The sequence below is a fragment of the Acanthopagrus latus genome, chromosome 7, assembly GCF_904848185.1.
Source record: "Acanthopagrus latus isolate v.2019 chromosome 7, fAcaLat1.1, whole genome shotgun sequence".
In the NCBI taxonomy this organism is placed as follows: Eukaryota; Metazoa; Chordata; class Actinopteri; order Spariformes; family Sparidae; genus Acanthopagrus; species Acanthopagrus latus.
In genome coordinates, this window is record NC_051045.1 from 24,297,610 (window position 1) to 24,322,498 (window position 24,889).

The 24,889-nt window shown below is 39.5% G+C and overlaps 1 protein-coding gene across 6 annotated transcripts in view; it reads left to right on the forward strand.

Moving 5' to 3' along the window:
- The window catches only part of LOC119022671 (vitamin D3 receptor A), an 80,797-nt gene that overhangs the window by 9,140 nt on the left and 46,768 nt on the right, over positions 1-24,889 (forward strand). For 3 of the 6 annotated variants that reach the window (XM_037103814.1, XM_037103816.1, XM_037103815.1), the window contains exon 3: positions 10,861-10,967. The exons of the other annotated variants lie outside the window; for them this stretch is intronic. In XM_037103814.1, coding sequence (XP_036959709.1) covers positions 10,904-10,967 — 64 coding nt within the window. In that variant the 5' untranslated portion in view covers positions 10,861-10,903. The remainder of the gene's footprint in view (positions 1-10,860; positions 10,968-24,889) is intronic. 6 annotated transcript variants of the gene reach the window in all.

The window sequence follows — 24,889 nt, forward strand, 5'->3', positions numbered from 1 at the left end:
TGCCTTGTGATTATGACTCAAAGCAGCAGGAATCAATACATGTATGTTGACAACGGATCGAATGACTGCTTTTAGCAGGAAAGGAGTCGCTTGTGCTGACAAACCTAGAGAGAATAATCACCCGAATCTGCAGTTTCTCTCAGCTCTATGGTGTGTTTTCATATCTGTCAGCAGTTAACAGTCAGATGTGTCATGTGCTTGTGGTTCATGCTTTGCCTCATCTATAGATATGTGATACATTTCATAAATACTAATTGTGTGCAAAGAATGCAACTGATGTGCTGCACAGAGAGTTATAGCTGTTGCTAACTTTTAACTTGTGTTGTTACTAAAATGTCATCACAATATCCCAGAGCCCGAAGTACCATCTTCAAATTGCTTCTGCTGTCCATCCTACAATCCAGAACCAAAAGACCCTGCATTTACTATTAGAAAGAAAGAAAAAGAAAAACAGCAATCCTCGAATTAAGAAGCTGGATCCAGCCAACTTCCACATGTTGCTTGAAAAATGACTGAAAAACTTTATTGATCAAAATAGTTGTTGATTAATTTCCTTTTGATAGAATAAGTGATAAATCATTCAATCATTTGAGCTCAATGGTTTAGGTGGTAAGCCCTGTCATATGCTGTCATATGTGTCTTCATTTGGGGAGCACATAAATTCAATTCCGAGAATGGAGCTCTCCCTGAAACCGCAAATTGACATTTTATATTTCTGTTTATGTGAGGGTAAGAGAAACAAGATACATGTTGTTAGAGAGCAAACTGTTTCCCCCTGCTTGAACACACTTAAAAATAGGAAGGAAATAACGTCATCCTGTGATTGTCATCATTTATTTAGATTTTCCATAAAGGGGGTGTTAACATTTCTGGATCTTGCGGAGAACTATCTCAGAGTAAAGAGGAAACATAAAACACTCTTAAATAGGATTCAGCTTCTGTCTCCTTCTTGCTCACTCTTTCTGTGTCTGTCTGTTGAGGCCCAGTGTAAGGGGCTCCTTCTCAGCCTTTTTTTTTCCCTCTCCATTCCTCATTTTCTCTTTCCTGATGCTACTGTAGCACAGAGACGGAGAGACAAGCCCACTTAGGGCGATTGGCTGTAACTTAACAGGCCCCCCAGTGAAGGCTCCACCCATCCAGTCCCGTTTGTGGGTCAGTTAGTCATCCAAAAGTGTTGTAGATGACGGGGCACCCGGCTGCATGCACACACGCGCTCCAAATGCCATCAGGGTCAATATCCCTTATTACTATTGGCATGAATATTTCATGCATCACTGCCTTCCGCTCACTTGCATCGCTTTTGACACGTGTACACACACACACCCCATGGATCCAGTGTAAATGAAGAACAGCAGACCAAAGCCCACAGGACAGGATGAAGCATGTTTTGGCTTAGAGCTGTAACACTTTTGCTCCCTCCCTCCCACACACACACACATGCACACATATGAACACACATACAAACACACTGCAAATATATGCGTATAAGATGTCAGCAAAAATCCAGCATCATGCATTGCTGTCTAAAAAACATTTTTATTTATTTATTTTTCATTTTCATCATGTTATTGTACATAGACCATCCAGATAAGCCCAGAACTGAGTCACTGTTACATTCTGGATCCAGTCTGCTGTTTTAAACACAACAGGACTTCATGTCTCTTAACAGGGCTCTAGAATAACTTTCCTCACACGGAGCACTGATACCAGTGCCAGTACGTGGAAGAATACAAAAAAACAACAAGACATTTATCCTTCTGAAAATCGTCCCTCTCACTTTTTTCCCTTTTTAACTCCTTGGCATTTTTGAACACTCAAAGCTGCCTCCGTGAAAATGTGACTGAAGGGTTGCAGTCTGTTAACAACCTCCTGTCTGTCTTTTTATCCTGTTTGTTTATAGCTTCACAATGAACTGTAGACGAGCTAGATTTGACAGCTTTATGTCTGGATTTGGTTTTATAATTGGTCTTAAACTCAGGTCCCAGTAGAATTACAAATATCTTGGAAAGTCCTTAAAATTGGCTCCCTGAAAGCTGGAATCTATATCCTCTCTGGAAATGGAATTTCTGCTTCTGTAAATTTTAGCTCTTCTACTCTGATGGATCTACCAGTGTGTCCATCATTCCAAATACAAAACTGATTTATGTCTTTATAAGACTTTCAGATATTCCGAAGATTCCGAGCGTTCAATCCCTGTGGTGATTACAGATGGGTACCTCAGTAATTCCTCGTCTGCACTCTGCCTTCTCTGTACCTGTGTGAGTGTGTGGGGGGTGTGTGTGTGGTGTGTTTGTGTGGGCTTGTGTGGACTGTGTGATTATTTAACACAACTTCCTGCTGCTCTTTTCGGTTAATGTAACCTGCCCACCTCCGAAATGTCATGCCAACCTCCACTTTGCATTATCAGGGAACACAGGAACAGAATGAGGAGTGCAGGAGAATACGTTTCCATGCTCCTGCACGGTTTATATCCTGGTTGATTTAAGGTTGGAGTTGGTAAAGTTGGGGAAACTGACAAGGGCAAGTTAGTTGAGTCCCAGTTTATCAGTTACAATAATTTATGTTGGTGGACTAGCAGGTAAGATGTCCAGTCATTTTATTTGGGCCAAATTAAATGATTAGATGGTGGGTTTTTTTTGTTTTTTTTTGGCAGATTTTTAGATTTATTAATTGTTGCCAGGATAATGATAGATTTTCTACAAAAAGTAAATATGCTTTGCACCACATTACCAAGCCTAGCTTTGTGGTTTTGGTGCTCTGATCCATGGTGAGTTGTTCCTGTGTGGAATGCAGTCTGTACATACTGTACCTAATGTAGTGTGTACAGCAGTGTTACATAAAGGCTGAGCTCAATAATCTCTCCCATATTCATTTAAATCCACAGTCAAGGTGATGTTACAGTCAATAATTTATTATAAGGTTATGTCAAACCAAAACAAATGATTATAATACCAGTCTTTAAAAAAATAATTGAATACCCTCTAGATAGGGAAGACTATTTTAAGTTTCCTGACTGGATAGAAAAAGAAAATTAAATTGTGACGTGCATGGATGTTTATTGGAATTAAAGGCAAATGAAATCAGGCTGAATTTCACGATAGAAGAACAACAATAGAAATGGACATGCAGCAATGTTTGTTTTTTGTATAATATGTATGCACGTGTCTAACTCCACCTCAGATGGTCAAAGGAGGTTTTATTTGCATACTCGTCCACTGTTAAAGTAATACAGAATGGGTTTTGGGTCTTAAATTGGTTGTAAATCAAATTCCCTGGTAGCAGTGAAGTCTTAATTTGCCTTTAAATGTGCTCTGTCTCGTTCTTCTTACAGACTGTCTCTGCCTCATTTCCTCCTGTTGTCGTTTGCCCGTCTTCCTCTCCCCCACCACCAGCATTTTACGCTTGTTATTCTCTTTCTGTCTTCTCCTCTCTCCCCCACTCTGCCCTTCTTTTCACATACTGTGTTTTTTTTCTTGTTATGCTTTTTCTGTGTTACTCTATCCTGTTCCCCTTTTTCACTCCCGCTGCGTGGTGTATTATGGAGCGTTTAAGACTCTATTTGCTTTTGGCAGGAGCTGGAGTCTGCTTGGGTAAGATTTGTTTTCAGCGCTGCACTGATTGTGGCTTGTAGTACACTGTATGCCCCAGAGTATGCAGCAGATGAAAAAACACACATACTCTCTCTCTGTAACATATGTACAGTGTACGTTACCTTGCCCCTCTGACTGACTCATTTGAGAAAATGACGCACATGGAAGACTTGTGATATTAAATAGGCCCAGTTCATGTGTTATTGTGTTTGTATGTGGACCTGTACACTAGACCATTTTTCATACACCTGTTTAGTTACTAATAAGATGATAGGCATGGGATATGAAAATGTAAAGACATGATTACCCTGTCCAGCACAATGGTGATTCACAACATTATTCCCATAATCATCAAAATATTCTTCAAACTTCTTGTTAGAATATGCATGAGTTTCCTGATACAGAAAATTCAACAGAATCAACCTATTTTCTTTTTTTATCCCTAGTACTTAATTGCTATTTATTAATGCGATAGTTTATATTGTAATGACAATATAATGATCAAAGGCCATAATACAAATGATACAATTTGTTGAAAGCCTCTATGAGACAAAGATGACTGAATTCATTTAATTTTTTAAGAATTATTTGACTTAAAAACATGTATTTTTTTTGGTCTGAATAAAACATATTCTCAGAATCGTAGGTCATATACCGCTATTAGCTTATCTAATTGGATAATTTCTCCTTCCTTAAAGTACAGAACGCAGTGCATGTTTCTTTTTGGGAGCAGATCAAAAATGATTCGGCACATCTGAATCAAATTAATTGCAGACAGAATCACACATGCACACACACACGCACACACACACACACACACACACACACACACACACACTGAATTGGCAGGGAGGGATGCACACATGAAGAGTTGGAGAGCTCAGGCCACCAAGGCTGATCTCATAAACTAAAACTCACACTGACCGTCATCCTGAAAGTCAATGAAATGCTCCCTTTGCAGACAAGCATGCTGGTGGTGGGTGTAGTTGGCAGCCTCGTGGCTCCAGCCACACCGAAAGGAAATAAACTGTCATCGTTTCTAATTACCTATTACTTGCAGCTGTGACTGAGCGCTGTCATAGCACTGATCCTCTCCCGGCTCACACAAACAGACACAAAAATGAACAACAACAACAGAAAATAACTATTACAGAGAATGTAGCAATGATAATCCTAATATCTGGATTTGTTTCTCTTTATTAACCTGACTGCAACCCCACAGACAAGATTATGTTTTGTCTTGTATCTGTGCCCAGGGGTTCACCAGGTAAAACCTTGTTATCATTGTATCAAACCACAAGTCTCTATTTTGATACGATTACATTCTCTGGTTAGAGCGCTGGCATTACTGGATTACTCTTCAGGCCGCAAGGCATCAACATCGAGGAAATGTTACTTCTTGTGTTGATATTTGCGGTAGTTAGCAGTAATGTTTTGTGTCTGTCATGGCTATGAACCAGCAAAGTGTATCTGTCATGTTTTTATATATTGAATTTCTTGTAACATAGCGCTACCTCCTTCCACCTGGTATTTGTGTCGGGATGTTTCTCCCCTGTACAGACTGGCTCAAGTCTCTGGCTACTCACAGGAGTTTTGACACCAGTCGTTTCAGCTCATTCCCTGCGTTTCCAAAATTAGACCTGAGCAGTGCAGATGGCCTATTTACCGGGCTGGCTCTCACAACACTCACTCTCATTCATCCACCATCCATGCTTTGTTTGTAAGGCACAGTCTTGAGGGTTCAGTCAGATTTGGATGGATGGATAAGTATGTTGTGCAGACTGTCTTTGTGTGGTATTTCCTCTGTGTGTGTGTGTGTGTGTGGGGCAGTCAGATGGAAGTGTTTGTGGATGACACTTATGTCAATGTTGGTGTTTGGGGGTGTGTGCAAGATGTCTCATGCTTTGATCTGGCAGCCTCCTTACACTTGGAGCGTGTGTGGGTGTGTGTCTACGTATGTGTGTTTGTCGGTCACTCTATGGCTGTAACTTGTGTATCACAGGCAATGCATACGTGTTTGACTTTGTCCAGTGAGTGCGCTGAAAGCTGACACAGCTGTTTCACAGTAACCACACTGTTTCTCCACACTATCTACAGTTTCACTCCATGGCTCTGCTCCAATCAACTCTCTATCACAGTTTTTTTTGTCTCACTTTCTTCGATTTTTCTCTCTCTGTCTGTCCTCCCACTCTGTTGCACAGATTCACCGTGTGTGTCCTGTTGGTAAGCTTGTATTTTTTGCTTTTGAACACAGAATTTATCACAAAGTTGAGGAATAGTACATTTAGGATGTCTCTGATGCATGAAGGACATAAACGTATGAGATGCATGCAAATCGGTTGTGCATTAAAGAATCAGGATCAGATATAAACATACATGAAATGGGTAATGGAAGCTACAGCTAGTGATGTGGCCCGTTCAAATAATATTGCAATTTATGTATCTTTAGCACTTTATGAATGCTAGGACTGGGTGAAAAAAAACAAATCACAATGTTTTTGAGCAAGTATGTCCATCAGCATGCAACAGTGTTGTAGAGATGACTCTTGGTACTTTAATAAAACATTAACAACTGAATATATTTTTTAATATTAGATATTTAATCATGATTTACATTTGAGCAACAGCCCCAACAATCAAAAATTTGGCAGGCTCTAATATAAAGTCTCACATTTCAATAATGATATGATATCAATATATTGACCGCTCTAACATAAGCCATGAATAGTTCAGTTTTCAGAATGATGCACATTTCACTGGGGTATTTCACTCCACAGGAAGATCAAACTTTCCATTTTCATTTATCAGAACTTTGAAGCTAAATGCCTTAGGCTGTCGTGGTGGAAAAGATTGTAATTTAAAATTCCACAGATTTGTACTGATGTCCTTCAACCATTTATCCTTTAAAGTACCATTTTATACCAAGTGAGTGTGAAATGGTGAGCGTGACTCCTCTCCCCATGGAGAAAGTGGATTAGACAATGATATGGAAGGAAGAAGTCATCAAAGTTGACAGATAATCAGCAGAGTGTGCCAGGAGATGGTGTTTACCATGTAAAATACTCTGGAGTGTAATGCCACAGCAAATGAAGACAATACACCGCAGCTACATTTATGTCCCCTCTTTCGCAAACATGCAAAGTGTTAGAACAACAAGAATGTAAATCAGTTTGTTTCAGTCGTGTGTGGGTTATGTAGTGGGAGAATGACACATTCTTTAGTGTTTTGGCTTTTTGCTCTAGCATGATGACTTGAGACCCTTGAAGTTTAGGCTTTAAAAGTGTTTAAGGCAGTTTATGTCCATACTGGGTTGGCGGTGTACTTGTATCCCTTTAATTATGCACAGTTCTGAATTTTATGACAGTGCAGCAGGACAATGATACTCAGCACACAGCAAAAACAATGACTTTTTTTCTGTTGTGGCCAAATAGTGGAATGTTTTGGCATGGTCAAGTTAGGTCGCCTGACCTCAGTCCAACATGTTTTTCACTCCCTGAAAACCAGACTAAGGACAGAGTCCTTAAACAGCCACACACAGTATGGATTACTTGGAAGGATTAACACATTTCTTAGAGCATGTATTGCAACTTAACATCATTGCTTATTATGAATGGTCTTTATCAAGTAAAACTCTTACAGCAAGCATATTTTTTCAAATTTTCTTTTTTATATCTAATGCACCATAAATTGGGCAAAGATCCTGTGATTCTGTCAGGGTGAAATAGAGGCTTTCAGCCCCCATCATCCAGGGCGAGAGGCCCCTCAGCTGGCTGAGAGCCAGGGGCATGGAGGTGAGGTATTTTAATTCACCTTAGCCAGGAAAGGAAATTGTTTGCACCGGAGTGAATCAAACAATCGAGATAACTTTTGTGAAGTGTAGATGCTATTGAACATACCTAACTAAGCAAAGTAACAGATTTGATGCATTTGGGGGGAAAAGGTGGTGTTATTAATGTCTGTCTGACAGATGAACTTGATGTTGATTTGACTGCTCACTTACTGTTGGCTGGAGTGACAGGAGCTACATTTTCTATTTGGTACCCCAATGCTCTGATACATCTCTTCAATTCTGAGAAACACAAAGAGAAACACAGCTTTTCCTCTATTACTCTGTACAGTGAAATTGTTGCTGTAATAACTCCCTCTTTCTTGAAATGCCAGAATCCCACTAGATGCCTGTTGTGTGTATTTAGGATCAAAGGTCAATTTAATTGAACTTTTTCTGCAAGACCTGGTGGAAAATCTGGTCAGTGTGTGTTGAACTCTGTCTTTCCTAGCTGCATGGGAGAGCACATAATGACTTTGCTACACTTATGCCTTTGATGGGAAGAGCTGGCCACATGATATTGGGGATATATCTGCATCACAATTTACCAAATCAACTCTGAGGTACTTGTTTAGGCCAAATAAAATAATTGGGTTTTTTTTTTAGTTTGGTACTTTTTAAGACAAGACTTTTTAAACTAGCCTACAGCTGTACAGTTAAATGTAAAACAGCTTGTGTTTAAGTAATCTAATAATAAGTCATATCATGTGTGCAGATTGACTTGTCATATTTTCCCTGTGATACAACAGCTGTTGAATATATTCTCCTAATGTAGTGCTGACATCAGAGTCGATGGCAAAAAGAGGAATACCATTTTGAGTCGATATGAAGTTCTACTTTAGCCAACAGGCTCTTGAAGTAAGCTGTGAGCTATGTCGCACATGTTACTCATCATTTTACAGATGACATTTATGGAAAATATTTACATATTATGCTCGCAAGTGGTGAATTAATGTGAAGGTCTGCCTGTTCAGAGCTTACTACAGTTTGAAATGAGCAGTAGAGGCTGCAGGCCATATACCTGTTCACTATTCAGTACTGTAATGTGTGATTGTATGCTATGGAGAAGTGGGTGCAGACACTTTTTTAAAATGGCAGTCCTGTTATTATGACAACATTCAAGTATGTTTCTCATGAAATTAACCTTGATGATTGAATGGATCTTTTCTCAGCCCATGATCAGAAATGAGGTGAAATGAGGTCTCTTCTATCCAGCCTTCCTGCTGGGAGCTTTGACTGGAGTCAGCATCATGTTACATAACACTGTCATTCCATGAATGCCTTGTAACCTAGTTTAGGTTTTTCCACATATTTGTCTTTGAACAGAGGGTTTGGTCCTTTTTATTGTCAGGAGTCACTTTTGCATTAATAACTGATGAACATGGATTGATGAATTGTCTTGTTGTCTTGACTGGCTTATAAGAGTTCACTTATGAAGACCACCTGTGTGCAAAAAAAAATGTTCCAAAACTGTTCCTTGAGATTGTTGATTTTTTTTCCATTGTGTAATCAATCTGTGTGACCAGCCCTAACGAGAGTGATGTCATCAATGGATCTCATAAAGCATTGTTTACATTTTCTCACTAATTTGAGGGAGTCATATGGCAAACACAGCTGTGCTAACTGGTAAACAATGATGTAATCTAGCTCAAGAGCAATATTCATTTTGTGTAAAATTCCTCCACTGTGATTGTACACTGATAAATTGGTTGCATTCATTTAGAGCTGGGTGAAGCGGCAAAAGATATAATAACGATTGTTTGTTTTCTCCCCAGAATTCCCCCAGAATAGTTTACTAAAATGAACAGTTTGTAATGTGCAATTATACCATCACGTGATGCCCTTGGGCCCTAAAAACCTTTTCGTCATAAGCTAATATTAAGTCTGCACAATGGTGGATAAATGGCTCATGTTACTGTCAGAATATGAGCCAATCCATCCAATACAATTTGGAAAGTTTAAAAGAGCAGCCTGATTAAAAGTATTTCATCCCCATTCAAGTTAGCCTGGCGCTAAACAAAAAGTTGGCAGACTTGGTCCCAGGCTGGTCACAGGGTCCCTGGTCACATTTATTTTTACTGGGGCTGGGACGATGCGTCGACATAGTCGATGTAATCGGCGACATAAATTCATCAACATGAATAATTTGCGTTGACGCCTCGTCCCAAACGAAATGGTGGTACCCGCGGAGGGCTGACAATCACGGTGATTTCTATCAACACAGCCACTTTAGTGAGTTAAAGTTTTTTGCCGGTGACAGGCGCTGTTTCTTGGGCATAAATGTGACAAAGAGTCAGTTGGAAAGGTGGGAGGACAGACGCTGCTCCGCCTACAACTGCAGTATTTTTTTCCTCATATAAGTTACCAAAGACAGTTACAGTTTCTACGTTACTTTTGTTTGGTCATGTAATGCTAAATTCATTGTTAGATTAGTTGACTAAAAAAAATAATCGCTAGATTAATCATTTGAAAAATAATCGTTTGGGACAGCTCTAATTTTTATCAAGTTATAGGCAGTTAGATCTATCTATATTGAGTAAAAATGTACTAGGCTTTCATCAAATTTGACATACATTTGATCATGAGCCTGGTTTGAGATCGTTTAATCGCCCAGCCCTACATTACAATATACATCTCAATATTTTTAAATGTCTACAACAACTCTTGATAAATGTTAGGTCTGGATGGATAAGTGACCAAATACCTTGATACTGAAACTGGGAAAACATTGTAGGGTTTACTATTTATACCTTCACAAAATATCAACACAATGTCACAATGACCATGTAGGTAAAGGCAAGCATTAGTAAAAGTCAAACAGTCTGGTAAGTTCAGAAAATGACATAATGTGTAATGTAATACACTTGAAAATCAGGAAAAGACAACACTTCATATCATGATGTAACAATATCCGAAATCTGAGATGTTACTATTGTGTACAGTCTCATATCACAGTAACAATATATATTATCAATGTTGCCTAGCCTTACATTGATCTGTCAAGATTTTAGGCAACTGAAAACTCTCTGTCAATCTTAGTAGGTGGTGAGAGTCACAACAACAGCACTCGTGGCAGTGATACACATTTGTGGGTCTAGTCTAGTGCAATTAGCAAGCCCCTGATGATTCATCCTGGGCTCTCCTTCTGGGCCTGTCAGCACAGAGCCAAACGTTTCCAGCTTGTGTGAACTGTAAACAGCTTCCTAAGTTACTCTTTCTACTTTATCTTAAAGTGGTAGCTCTGGAATGTGATGAAAGTTAGACAGTCGTTTGATCAAAATGTCTCATTCTGAACCACCCCATTGAATTAAACTGGAGAGCAGAGGCCACGAGTGATGTTTTGTTTGCCTGCCTACGACAACATACAGTCTTGTTCCAGTGAACATGATTCTTTGTCTGTCTGTGTGTGCGTGTTTGTGTAATTGTGTGTATGTATACACACAGCGGCTTGAAACCAGGAGAGAGTGGTTATGTTTTCCGAGGATGTATGCTCTTTACTCAGAGAGGGAGAACCAAGCAACAAACAACAGCCACAGCAAGCCTAAACAGAGGTAATGATTTAAACTCCTCCACCCCCCTCTTATCCCACTCTCTCTCTTTACTCTCCATATGGCGTTGGTTGGTTGTGGTTTTTGTATGCTGCAGTCCTGTGTGTAAATAGTGATTTGGTGAAGACTTCATGCATGGTTGGGAAATGCATGTGTGTGTACATGTGTGTGTGTGTGTGTGTGTGTGTGTGTGTGTGTGTGTGTGTGTACATGTACACACGTACACACACATGCGATGACAGACATCAGTGCATTCATTCAGGCTCATTTACTGGAAAAACTGTACACACACACACACACACACATCAGGATTGGTTGGTAAATTGGTAAAATCGATTCATTTGAGTTTGTGTTTTAGGATGATTTTAAAAAAATAAAATAGATTTTCTCTTCAACTTGCTCCGCCGTCGCTCCCCATGGGCTCCTGTACTTCATAGTGGGCTCCGCCCTCCCCCTGCATTGACTTTCCACAGAGAAACGAACACAACAACGTGGCAGCAAGCCAAGAGTTTGTTCCTAAAAAGGCACTGTCTCTTCAGTAGTTTGGTTCGGTAGCGTCAGACCTTGGACCAACTGTCCGCTGCAAAGTTTGTTTTAAAGGCTGTTAGAACTAAAGACAGCGGGCCAACAAATGCCAACATGTGATGTTTACTATGCAGTGCATGCTGATGTTTAATTTAGTTGACTTATCTTAAGGGATACAAAATACTGTCTGTAAACAAAAGGCACCTTTTGCAAAAAAGTATTTAATGAAAGTTATGTTCACACTTTATCAATTCCAGTGGAGAAACTGATGAGTTTTTATAAAAACATACAATCTGACATGTTAAATGTATGTTTACAAAAGCTTTTTACCAAAAAGGGACACCTTTTTTTGAAGTGAGTTTGAATGTGCACTGTTTAAAATGGCATCGCAATTTTGTTTAGAGTAAAAACATTTCAATAAAAGCAATGCTTTTAATACTTTCTTTGTCAATTGCAGTTTGTTTTTAAGAAGGAAAAAACATTAATAAAAACTGTAATTGGAGCTTGGTGTGAAAAAATCTGGGATTAAATTTTTTGCCCACATTACCCTGCACTAACACACATGCACACGCACACACACACACACACACACACACACACACACACACACACACACACACACACACACACACACACACACACACACACACACACACACACACACACACTGCCCTTCCTGATTACTCCCTCATCCCACTTGTTTACAGTTGTGCTGGTCACCACAGAGCTGAAACTGTCACTCACAATCAGATTGCACTTTCACATGTGGTGATTCAGACCGCCAGTTTAAAAAACAGACATCATGTTTGACAGATGTGTACTGTATGACTTCATCTGAGACTTGATTTACAATATTGTGACTCGCTGTACTTCCGATGTGTGTTTGTGTTCTGCGAAGGTTTTGGTCGGTAAGACCACAGCTTCTCAGAAATTAATATCCTACAAAGCAGTGGCAGTCAGGACAATAACTTCACAGAAAAAGGATGTTGTATTTTCAAGTTTTTCAAGTAATTTTAGGATCAAAGAAATTCCAGTTTCCTGAAAGTCATGATTTCAGCCGTACCAAATCTGTGAACTTCAAAGTAAAACTTGAATATGGATCGCTTTGACACAAAGCTGGCGTCTATGGTTTGGGTGTTTAGTTTGTCCCTCTGGTCTTCAACCACTCTAGCACTGTTCATATAGACAGGTGAATAGATGTTTTATTTTATCAGTTTAGTTTCCTGCTCAGTACTCCTACCAGTTTGAACTGTGCAGGGGTGCTTGCAAACTTACCCGATGAGCCCTGAACTTTTATCTTGTCGATCTGAATTCTTATTTTATCCATTCACAGAGAGGAGGCATCTCTGCCACTCTCTCAATCTCTCTAATCTGACACTTTATGCAGATTTGATAGCTATTTTATCAATGATTAACCACATCAGTTGAGTGATTTATTTTTGCTTGCCATATGCTAACATTTGAAAAAGTTCAGAGAAACATAATGACAGTTTGTTGTTTGATTTAAAATTTAAGAAAGTTTAAATTCAAGCTGCCCACTCTCTCTCACACTGACATGCCCTCAGCAATACAATCTAACAAAATCTCCACTGTGAAATGATCTGTGGCTTTATCACCCTGATCATGTTGGCCCAAGCAGCCTGAGCCTCATCCTCTCTTCATTGCAGTTCCTCACCAACAAGAACAGACGACGACATGTTTTAACAGATTTAGGTGTAGTCTCCATATGTCCTTTCGGCTCAAAATGCAGTCTCAAGTTGGACTCTCCCTGTACTTCTTCACCATGCATTATTGGCATGAGAATACATCAGCTGATAGTGGAAAGTAACTAGGCTGCAACAGCTACTGTTAAAACCTTGGCAAGTAACCTGTCCATTACAGATGTCCTACCCCAATGAGTAATACATGTACATAAGGTTGAACACTTTTGTCCTTTCATTTTCTTTCTGTGCTCTCTTATTCACTTTTCCTTTCCTCTTTTTCTAATTTTAAAAGAACACGAAACACTTATTTGACTCATCATTTGGACCCTGTGTTTATTTCCTTGACTCTCTCAGTCTGCCTCATCAGTTCTTGGAACAGAGCGGTAAGCGCGTTGTGCTCAGTGTTGGCGTCTGTGTTCTCATTGAAGTTCAGCTATGTTTTTATGTACAGGGTGTGCTGGAGCTGGTAACTAGTAAAGAGGAAGGGAGAGAGCGAGAGATGGAGGGATGGAGCGAGAGATGAGTCATTTTCTCTGTCAGACACTGTTGTTTTCCACTAAGCCCGGTTATTTTCGCTCATAAATGGATGCCAGGTAGTGGGTGGAAAAAGAGTCCCTTTTTTGATTTTCACATTTGGTGTAATTTTATAATGGAGGCAGACTGTGGTTGAACTTGAAACATTTGCCTGGACTTGTCCCTACGAAACCTTCTTCTCCGTCTTTACATAGACCAAAACATGTTTTGTCAAATTGCTTACCGTAAAATTAAAAGTTGTGGTTTGGTATATTTTAATGCTGAAGGTTGTTATAGTGTTTCAGAATAGGGGTGGGTGAAAAAATCGGTTAATGTCTCATATGATTCATTATTGATTCTTAAATCTCTGAAATGGATTTGAAATAATATTGACAGACCAAAGAAAAAAAATTAAAAAAAAAACCAAACAAACAATAATTTATTCTTTCATGTATTCATTCTTGTGGTTTTAAAATGAAAATACTTCAGGTTAGCTTAATTTCCAAGTTTTGTTTAATATTGTAACCCACTGGACTACAGGCAATGGAGAATCGATCCATCCATCCATCCATCCATCCATCTTCTTCTGCTTATCTGGGGCTGGGTCATGGGGGCAGCTGTCTGAGCAGAGACACCCTCTCCCTGGGAGGATCTCAAGACCTTCCCAGGCCAGCCGAGTGACATAGTCACTCCATCGTGTCCTGGGTCGTCCTCGTGGTCTCCTCCTGCAGGGCATGTCAGGCACACCTCCCGAGGAAGGCGTCCAAGGGGGATCCGATACAGATGCCCGTGCTGCCTCAGCTGGCTCCTCTCGATGTGGTGGAGCAGGTTCTACTCCGAGCTCCTCCCAGGTGATGGAACTCCTCACCCTATCGCTAAGGGAGCGCCCCGCCACCCTGCGAAGGAAACTCATTTCGGCCTCTTGTATTCATGACCATGTGGATTTACCTGTTTTTCAACATGACAGACTGATACAGCGAAAGCATTACTGCGGCCGCCTGTCAATCGTGCGCTCATCCTTCCCTCACTCATGAACAATACCCCAAGATACTTAAACTCCTCCACTTGAGGCAGGAGCTCTCCCCCAACCCAGTGGGAGCAAGTCACCTCTTTCCGGTCGAGAGCCATGGCCTTGGACTTGGAGGTGCTGATTCTCATCCCAGCTGCTTCACACTCAAAACTGCCCCAGGGCATGCTGGAGGTCCTGGCTTGAAGGAGCCAACAAGACAACATCATCTGCGAAAAGCAGAGATGAAATCCAGTACTTCCTAAACCAGAACCCCTCCGGCCCCTGGCTGCACCTAGAAATTCTGTCCATTAAAAATAACAGACAGAACCGGTGACAAAGGGCAGCCCTGCTGGAGTCCAGTGGTTAATGGTTTGACTCAAGTATACTGAGTGAAAGAATGAAATTAGTGTAACCTTTTTTCTTGGGGTCAGGGGAAACACAACACTGACATATTCACCTTTATAAAGATGATGTGTGTTGCTTCTTTACACATCCACCCAATATGGATCAATATTAGCATTTGTTTTGTTTCATGTTCTAGCCACAAGATGAATTTAAATCCAATATTCTCTCACCTTTAGCTCTGTCTAAATTTGAGACATGTCTTTTGTTCGCTGCTTAAATCCTCAGTGAACAGCTAACTGTTGCATCTGTTGTTTGATGCTTTACGGGTGGGTTTTTCAGAGCTTTATGGCTGAAAACAGCTGCCTGCTGCGGCCAAAAATGACCCTATGACAATGAACCAAAACAGTTAAGGTGGTGGCCGTAAAACTAAAACAATAAACTGATGCCGTAAAGGTCAGTTAAGCTGAGAGGAACTGCAGAGTTTGGTGATGATTCTCTATGGGTTTGTCACTACGACTTGACCCTTTTACATACAAAAGCACTGGTCTCATGCTAATGATTTCCTGACAAAGGGCTTTAGATTGATATATTGTAACTAGTAGTTGTGGTAGTGAATGTAGTTTATCAGTCTGGATAAAGGCATCAGTAAAATATCATGAATACATTACTCGCTTCAACTTTCATCATTACGGACATACTATACGTCGTTGGAAAGGGTAGAATCTCAGCAATTCATTCATCCAGTTGATTTTGCAGAAATCATGAGCACTAAACCATAAATCATTTATATTTACCAGCATAGTAAACGTGAGATACAAGAAACGCACGGCGACTCCCTACCTTTGACGCGGCCATAAAGCCGTAATATGTGTCCGATCCTCAATTATTTATATTCCAGTTGTCCGTAAGAATCCACTGATCAAAAGCATCAAAATGGTTTTTCATAAAATTATTCCAGGTTGTGAATATCGTCCTGTAAAGTCCATTTGTTTACCGTCTACCGACTTTGTTTGTCAAATAAAATCCAGACTTCGCCGGCCGTATGTTTATTTTCTCTAGTTCCTGTATTGTGTTGTTGGGTGTGCTTGTTTTCATCACTTTGCTGGCTACAAAACAAAAGTATCCCCATCTTTTTCCGTTCAGTTTTCACCCCAGCACAGCCCGTGAAGTACATGGAGCGCTCCTTGTTTAAAGGGCCAATCGGCTTTGTTTACTGTTATTTGCTGCCTTAGTACAGGGATAGCGTTTTGGCTATCAACATGTCAATCACTCAGGCTTCTAGCCAATTATTTTACCTTTCCAACGATGGTAGGCGTGCCCAGGTCCGTGTTGTACGAGCTGAGGAATATCGCTGCGTCTGGCAGCTAGCGGGCTAACTTTGCGCAGCAGACGCACTCGCAGCGGACATTTAAATTTTAATGGACGGCAGTTTTCACAGTTTACAATGGCGAAATCCACAAAAAACACTAAATATGTCCGAGAAGAAGACCTGGAATGGATCATGGCATCATCTGATGAAACTGAAGACAGTGAGTAGGACTCTGAGAGAGAGGAGATGTTTGCTAAGGGCCTCGACGACATCTTAGATCGGTGAGTACCGTTATCATTGATGATGTTTGATTTATTTATTTAGCCATGAGTGAAATTTGAATGAAAGTTAGTGGGAAGGGGTTCTTATGCTTACAGTGAACAGTCCAGTATACATTAGCATTTCATAAATGACGCTAAATGTTTAGGGCCCCAGGGGCTAATTAGCCTAGCTAGCCTCAACTACTCAACCAAAGCTAGGTAATCCTTGTAATTCTGTTCTATGATGTAATTCTCTTTGAGCCTCTAATTCCTTTTTATTTAGATTTTTTTTTTTATCAAGCTTGTAAACAAATTGAATTAGATCTTTTTCACTGACCGGACACTGGGAATATTCCCCCAATTCAATTATTCTGTTTATGTACGGTTACTTTCCTGATGTTTTTGTGTAATATGTAATATCATATATCTGTGTTTATTTATTTCCTATGTAAATAGCACCCTATTGAATTGCATTTATATATTTTTTCATTTTTCATTATATTTGGTAACATTTGTGCATTGCATTGTGTTTTGTAGGTCACAGTCTGAAGACAGTGACGTGGATTGGGAGCCTGAAAGTGAGGCAGTCAGAGACGCCCAACCCCCTCTCCTGCTGAAGGCGGTCATCAGAAGTGCCAACGATCCTCCTCTGCATCCACCAGTGCTACCTCCCCCGCTGCGCACATACAGTATTAGTATATTGAAAGATAATAAAAGCCTTGTTTGAAATTCACTTCAGTATGTCATTTTTGTATAATGGTTACTATTCTGTAGTGTCTTGTCGCATGACAATATCTCAATATGGCCACCTAGAAGTGTGTGGAAACCCCTCCGACCACCCATCAAATGAATGTGTGAAAACATTATGTTTTGAATCATGGAGGAAGGCTTTATAGTCACCAAAATGCTTCAGTAATGTTTCCAGTGTCACAGAAGTGAGAAAAAGCATTTGGCACAATTTGGCCATTTGGAGACGTTTTGGAGAGGTTTGTGGACGCCAGTGACACCACAAACTAAAAACTCCATAACTCCAATAAGGTTAGGCCTAGAAGTCTGAAATTTCATCCAGGTGTAGTTGACAAGATGTAGAAGGTATGTGGTATATTGCCATATTAATTTAGAGAACATCATTATCATGCCATAACTGTACAACGTTATGAAGGTAGATGATTTACGATGATTCAAGAAAGAATCCCGGTAAATTTGAAGAAATGGCTAACTCTGGTGCTTAACTGGTCACAGACATGATGTGACATGTCTCCTGTAAGATTGTAATTTCACAGTAATCAGCTTAACCGAGTTCTTGGGTAACACCAAAGAAGTTAACTTAATGATGTCATGTCTGCTCTTTGCTTGATTGACAGACAGCGGTGTTGAAGATGCCACCCCTGAACTCTCTTTTGAATACTTCTGTGACACTGAATAGAAAAGAATCGAGCAGTATTAGATTAGCGGCAGAATGCATTAAACTCAATCAAAAGACAGATGGAATGGAATTGAGTTAGATAATAACAGTTTGAATGGAGGCTTATGTCTGTGTTTGGGTCTGAAGTAGCTCTTTCAAGGGGCCATTTACACTCTGTTAAGCTGCCTGTGAGAGTTTCTTCTTTTTATCACAGTGGCTAATCTCTGGCCCGGCTGCTACACTGTAACCACTTCTTTCCCGCCATGATCGTCTAAGATTATGAGCCCGTCTTTCACAGTGGGCACCATTGTTGAGAGCGGCATTCATCTTCATTCATCCTTTATCTATAGTACTAAATATCTGATATACTTCTACTATCAAATATTCTGGAATCCCAACTGAACAGTCACATTTAAACAAATAACCATGTTGAGGCTCACAGTCACCATAAATAACAATCTGTTAAGCGTGTTTGGATATACATATGTAAATGACTCTCTCCGAGCCCTTCCTTAACATGTTATCAGTACACACTCTATTTAATGCCTGATTTCTATGGAGATAAAGATAGTGCTTGGCTACCCACCCGCTGATTCTGTGTTCTTTAATGCTCGTTCATCACGCAACACTCACACGCGGGCACACGCATACTTTAATTTGAAAGGGCCTCTACTAGAGGTTGACCTCTTAATTGGTTAGGCCGTTTTATTGGCGCCGATGGGACCTTACGACAAACCATTGTTATCGGCTGGACTTGGCTCTGATAGTTGCAGATGGCTGAGTGGAGGATTCACTGAGTCTGTCATCATTACTCCTGCTGAAAATATCTAAATCCTTTTAATCTCCCTCTTCCTCTTAATTGTAAATTAAAAAACTGACACAGACAGGTAGCTGCTGTATGTAATGCAGCAGCGGTACATGCGCGACAGACTTTAATTAATGCCAGGTTTTTTAATATAGACTAAGAGAATATGGTTAGATCAAAGATATTTATTCATAAAACAATTTTCCACTCCATGAAATACCTTCCATGCATAACCCTTGCGGTAATTACCCTAGGAAATATGGGCTTACGTTAAATCTTTGCTGTCCCGACATAACGTTAAATGTTGGCTTAGCTGATTTTACCAGAGGCTGACAAGTGTGGCATTCAAGTCATGCCTAGTTTCACATAGACAGACCTCTCTCATCTGACCCATTTTCAGTTTACCTTGTCTCAAATATATAATGCAACACCATCACCTTCTCCAAGATGGAGAGAGGGCACTGAAGGCAGCCAGGCAGGCAGAAGAGAAACCACTCTATTGACTTTACGTTACTTGATACTGTATTTACCAATGTCGTGTTCTCTATTTCATAATAATCCAGCCACTGAACTAATCATCCCTTCATGAAATTAAATCACACACTCTAATTTAAAAATGCACAGTTTATAGTCTATATGGACTATAAAATGGATAACTTTCTATATATAATGTTTATATAGGCTCAAGATGGTTTTGTTGAATTCCTTCTTTTTATGCTTTTTGTCAGTTTCCTTTAATCACATGTGTGCCACATTTTCTGTGTCTGCCACGGCAGCATGCACCAAGACAATAACATCGTAAAACAAATAAATAAAGTAATGTTGAATACTGGGTTTTACTTCACCTTTAAGTTAAAACTGGATATCTCCTGTCTGTGTTGTGAGATAAAAAGTGTGGCTGGTTGATCCTCCCCATCCTATGTATACGTGCATCAGTCTCTTTGTGTTGTGATCAGGTATCAAATGCTTATCTGTGATAGCTTGCTTGGATCAGAGGCATTAAAAATTGAGGACTCTGTGGTGACACCTGTAGTGTTGTTGTGGGAAATCTGAAAGTGACACTTGAAACTTATTCAAGCACAAAGCCGCTGTCTTTCACTTCTGCAACACTGTGAAGAAGCATCCTTGTAAGCATTGCCATAAAATTAGTATGTCATTATGTATCCACCCTATATACTGGCGGTTAAACCCTACTGAACTGCATCATCACTACTAATTTGGTGTCTTAAACTCTCTGATTTGTGTCACTTGACAGTTAATGTTCGTATTAACATTTTATGTTTATGATGGAAATTCTTATTCAACACACTTCTTTACATTTGTTGGCACAGCCAGGATATTGTTATCTCAGAGGTGATGGTTCGCCCTCAAGGTTTTTCTGTTACAATGCAACAACTTCTTTGGAGACCTAATTTGACCATTCTTTGTCACTCACTACATGATCATTTTGTCAGTGATGAAATAACTGGAAAACAATTGTGGCTAATATTGGCAAAAAAAAAAAATCAAGTCTGGTACCCCTGAATTCATGAAATTACAGGGAAGAGTGGTTGGATGTTTCAACACTCGCTATTATCTAGAAAAAGTCAGGCTCTTCTTCTTCAGTAAGAGGCCCTTCTGCCTCAGTGAGTGCCAGGCCCTTCTCCTTCAGAGCTCCTCTCCCTTTAACAGCTTGCCAAGCCACATCAGGGAATGTGAAAGAGTCTGTTTTCAAGCACAGACTCAAGATCCATCACTTCAGTTTGATATATCTTAACCCCTGCCCTGACCCTGAACCATGTCTGCTATCGCGATCACCTGGTTTTTATGAGGCGGCACTCTCACATCTGATAGGTTTCTGTCTATCCTGTGTTATCTGTTTGTTTGTATTCGCGTTGAAGTGAGTTTGTTTTACTGTTGTAAAGCTTGCTGAGAGCACGCTGTTAAATACACTTCAAATTCCACTGAAGTTTAAATGTGAACCCTGAGTGTGTGTGTTGTTGGTGGTGGGTGTATTGATTTACACCTGCATACTTGGCAGTCTAGACAAGCTGGGAGGAGTCCTCTGCACAATACTGCGGTGGAAGATAAAGTGATACTTGGCTTAATGTACCATTATAACTATTATTACCTACAGAACAAAGGTGTCAGCAGCTGTACACTGGACCATCACTGTGCCCACTTTGTCAAGTCTCAAAATGACAGGAAACTGGAATCAGTAACATGGGAAGCATGCTTTGCGTCATTATCATGGAGTTGGCTAGATTGTCAATTAATATGTGTTCAGTTAATCTGACATAGCTTGTAACCATTTAACCTAACTTCTGTGTATCTGTGTCTCCTCACTCTGCCACCTGTTTCCAGTAACACGTGGAAATAATACACAAAGGAATTCACCTTTCTGCCTTTAGAGAGGATGAAGGGAGCTATGGACTAGAGTTGCATACCGGGCAGGCTTATCCTGTACTTTTGGCTGTTAGTGGCTACACAAATGGACTCCCCACACACAAGGAACAGCGCGCTAAGCTTTCAACTTGGGAAAGAACAAGGTTGTATTTCCCTCCAAAGTCCAGGTTAGAAATGGCAAATTAAAGGATCCTTATCAGGTTATTCCTAATAGAAAATGGAATTTTAATTTTGAAAATTGTTCAATAGAGATGCAGTTTAACCACAGAAAGTAGTTTACCATCCCATCAAAGCATTTGTTTCTTTTTTTTTTAAACGCTAGATCGATAAAATTCAACTCCCTGGCAGTTTTTAATCACATGTCCAACTAATTCAACTAACAATGTGAATTTAACATGGTGATGTCACCATGTTAAATTCATATTGTTAGTTGGAATATGTTAACATGCTATTATTCTGATTTTAAAGAACAAATTGAGAAATAAAACAAGCCTGCAAAACATCTTTTCCTGTGCCAGATGAGATGAACACACATTGTAACAGCAGTAGACAAGATGTTCATATTCATGTTGTTCATATTTTATAGTCATTAAAGTTGATCCAGGTAATATGTTCTTGCTCTACATTGCTGTCACATTTCTAACAGCAAACATGTGTTTTAATTCAGTAAACTAACACAGGCAGACCTTCCGCTGTTTTGTTTTTTAAAGGAAATTAATAGCAAGAGATGCCCTCAGGAAGAGCTTTTTAAATGATGTGCGCTGTAGCCTCAAATATTTAGGATATGCCACTCCAACCTCATCTAATGGAGAAATTGCCCAATAATAAAGGGAGGAAAGGAAACTATTTTCTGATGAGTCTGTTTGGAACACTAAAAACATTGTTGATTTGCCGGTAAAGTGAGAGAAAGTTCCCTGTAAGAGCTCTCTGCCAACTTTAAGCACCCCTATTTTTCAATGAGCTAATATGTTAGTTTTGGCCTGTTGCCTTTTTTTCACTTGGACATGGAGATTTTGGCAGAGGCAGAACCTTTTTTTAACCTTTGTTTGAAACTGCAGTGGAGTGATGAAATCACAGGGACTCTGCATTGTGGACTGTGCTGCAAGTTAAACCGGCAAATGAAGTTCGATTTTCAACATCATAATGATACAGCTGTGTAGGAAAACTGGTTGTTTTAAGTTCATGGCTTATGTTAAATACAGATGATTTCATATTCTTATATACGAGCAGCTTAAAGGAAAATGTGTTAAAGTCAGTACATTAATTGCTGTTTAGATTGAGATTTTTAGGGGATTTCTTACATAAAACTCTTGCATGCTTACTTACTGTCTCTGTCAGAAGCCTCTTTAATTTATAGTATTTTAGATGTCCTAAAAAAGCAACACTCAAGTTTCAGCTCACTTCACTGTAATGTCATTTGTCATCATGTCAGCTTTTAGAATACATCAGTCTTCCATTAACTGAATCACTAGCTTTATAAAAAGTGTATCAATCTAATATACAGCAGTCAGTATATGTAAATGCAATAAAAAATAACACATATTAATTGAATCCTTAATTGTAAATCATGATCCACAAGAAATATCTGATAGACCATGAGCACCACTGCATATCCGGCATGGAATCATAACATGATTGCCCGTGGCAGGTCTTGGGCAAGCTGTCCAAATATTAACATTATATGGAAAACATTGCTGTTAGGCTGCTAAAGGCTCTGTCAATTAGGATGGTTGAACCTTGAAGACCACACGTTGCTGATATGGTAAACTGTTCAGTTACTGGATCGCTTAATTGAAGTCGGCATGAGTAAACTAGGCAGTTGTTGAATTATTAAAAACCCTTTTCTTCTTAAGTAGATCAAGATGCATTACTGCTGTCTCGCTGAAACTGTTGTTGCCATCTGTCACACACAACATACCCAGAGGTATAGCTCTGATTCTTGTCCTCCTCCATGTTCCCTTTCCAACATATCCTCATATTTAAATGATAATTGCTATTTTCACAGTTAGCATTGAAACAGGCACAGTTTGCTTAGGTTTAGGCACCAAAACTTGTTCGTCAGGTTCAGGAAAAGATCATGCTTAGGGTTTAAATATGTTTGTTATTACTCAACTTGCGTACATAACTTCAGTTACATTATTTTAGGGTCACAAGTACGTTACAGAAGTTTGAATCAGTCATCCTTGACTTGGTTAGGGTCCAAACCCAACTTAACACAAACATTATTATGGCTTGTAATATGCTCCTTGCAAAGACAACCAATACAGCTGTTTTTACTGTTTTGGATGGGCCCTTTCATCACCAGTATGTCTTAATTTGAAATGGCTAATCTTGTTATTGATTTCCTCAGGCTACTTCAGGCTTAGAAAATTCTTGTACCTAAAGTTCACTGCCCTATCGCATTCCAGTGTCATGTGGTTGCACCCTTGGCTTATGGGGCCAATTTACTAACTTAAAGGTCACCAGACCATGTTTATTCAGTTCATATGGCTCCAAAGGTGACTTCAGCTTGAGGGTGCCCAATACTATTTGGTTCCATGATGGTATAGTTTTGATATTGTTTTCAGGTCATTGCTCAGTATAAGCACTTTACTGGTAATGTGAGAGATGTTGCATGTACTCTCCCTCAGCTCTACAAAAGTATGTAAACATCCATCAGCTTGTTGTTTTGGTTTTAAAAAGCTTTTAAAAAATAACTTATTGTGTGCATTGTGACTAGCGAGTGAACACAGTGAACAGTTTAACATTTAGCAGCTAAAGACCCTGATAATTACCTCAGTGCTTCACTCCCAAAACAGGAGAAGAGTGAATGTTACACTTACTATAGATTTGTCAGACAGCCAGAGACATGTCTTTAAATCAATGCTAATGTTGCTTTGTCTGCTGTGTGTGTAAATAGGTGAATGTATGTCCACATCAAAGTGAAAATATCTTTGTGAAAATAAAAGCAGTTAATATTGCTTTAATTTATTAAGATGACTAATATTGAATTCTTTAAAGGTCTTATGCAAGTACAGAAAGGTGCTTTTGTCTTTCGAGGGATGTGTGAAAACTCACCAAGAAAGAAAGAAAGACAGAACTGGGCTATTCAAAATAGACATCTGACCTTGAATTTGGATTAGTAATATCACATAATATCTCATGTTGGACTGTTTTCAAGTTGTTATATTTATCTTCAGTGTAGATAAAAACAAAAGATGAGTCTACTGGTTTATAACCTTTCTCACTATAAACTGTCATTTACTCATGACTTCAATAAACGAGGTATGGTATTGCCAAGATGCAGCAGTTGTTAGCATATTTATCTCAAAAATGGCTGTAAAAACTGCAACATCAAAGAGCACACTGCATCCAAGCATCTGAATTGGACCATTTTGTTGATGCCTAACACATTGTTCTAATCTTGAATTCTTTTTTAATTATGGGTTGTAAAACAGAGTTGCCAACAGTCTTATTGAACTTTTATGACCTTTAATCGCTCTCCCTTGATTTAATGACATCATGGTGGTACACTTACTGAGAAAACTCCAAGTCAAAGTGTAGGAGTGTTTGCCCAGAGGTTATTTTTGTCTGTTTCCCCCTCAGTTCAGGGAATCCTTCTCCTTTCTTTTGTTTTTGTTTTCCATGACTACCTCATTTCTGCCTGCTTTCACTCTCTTGTTGTTT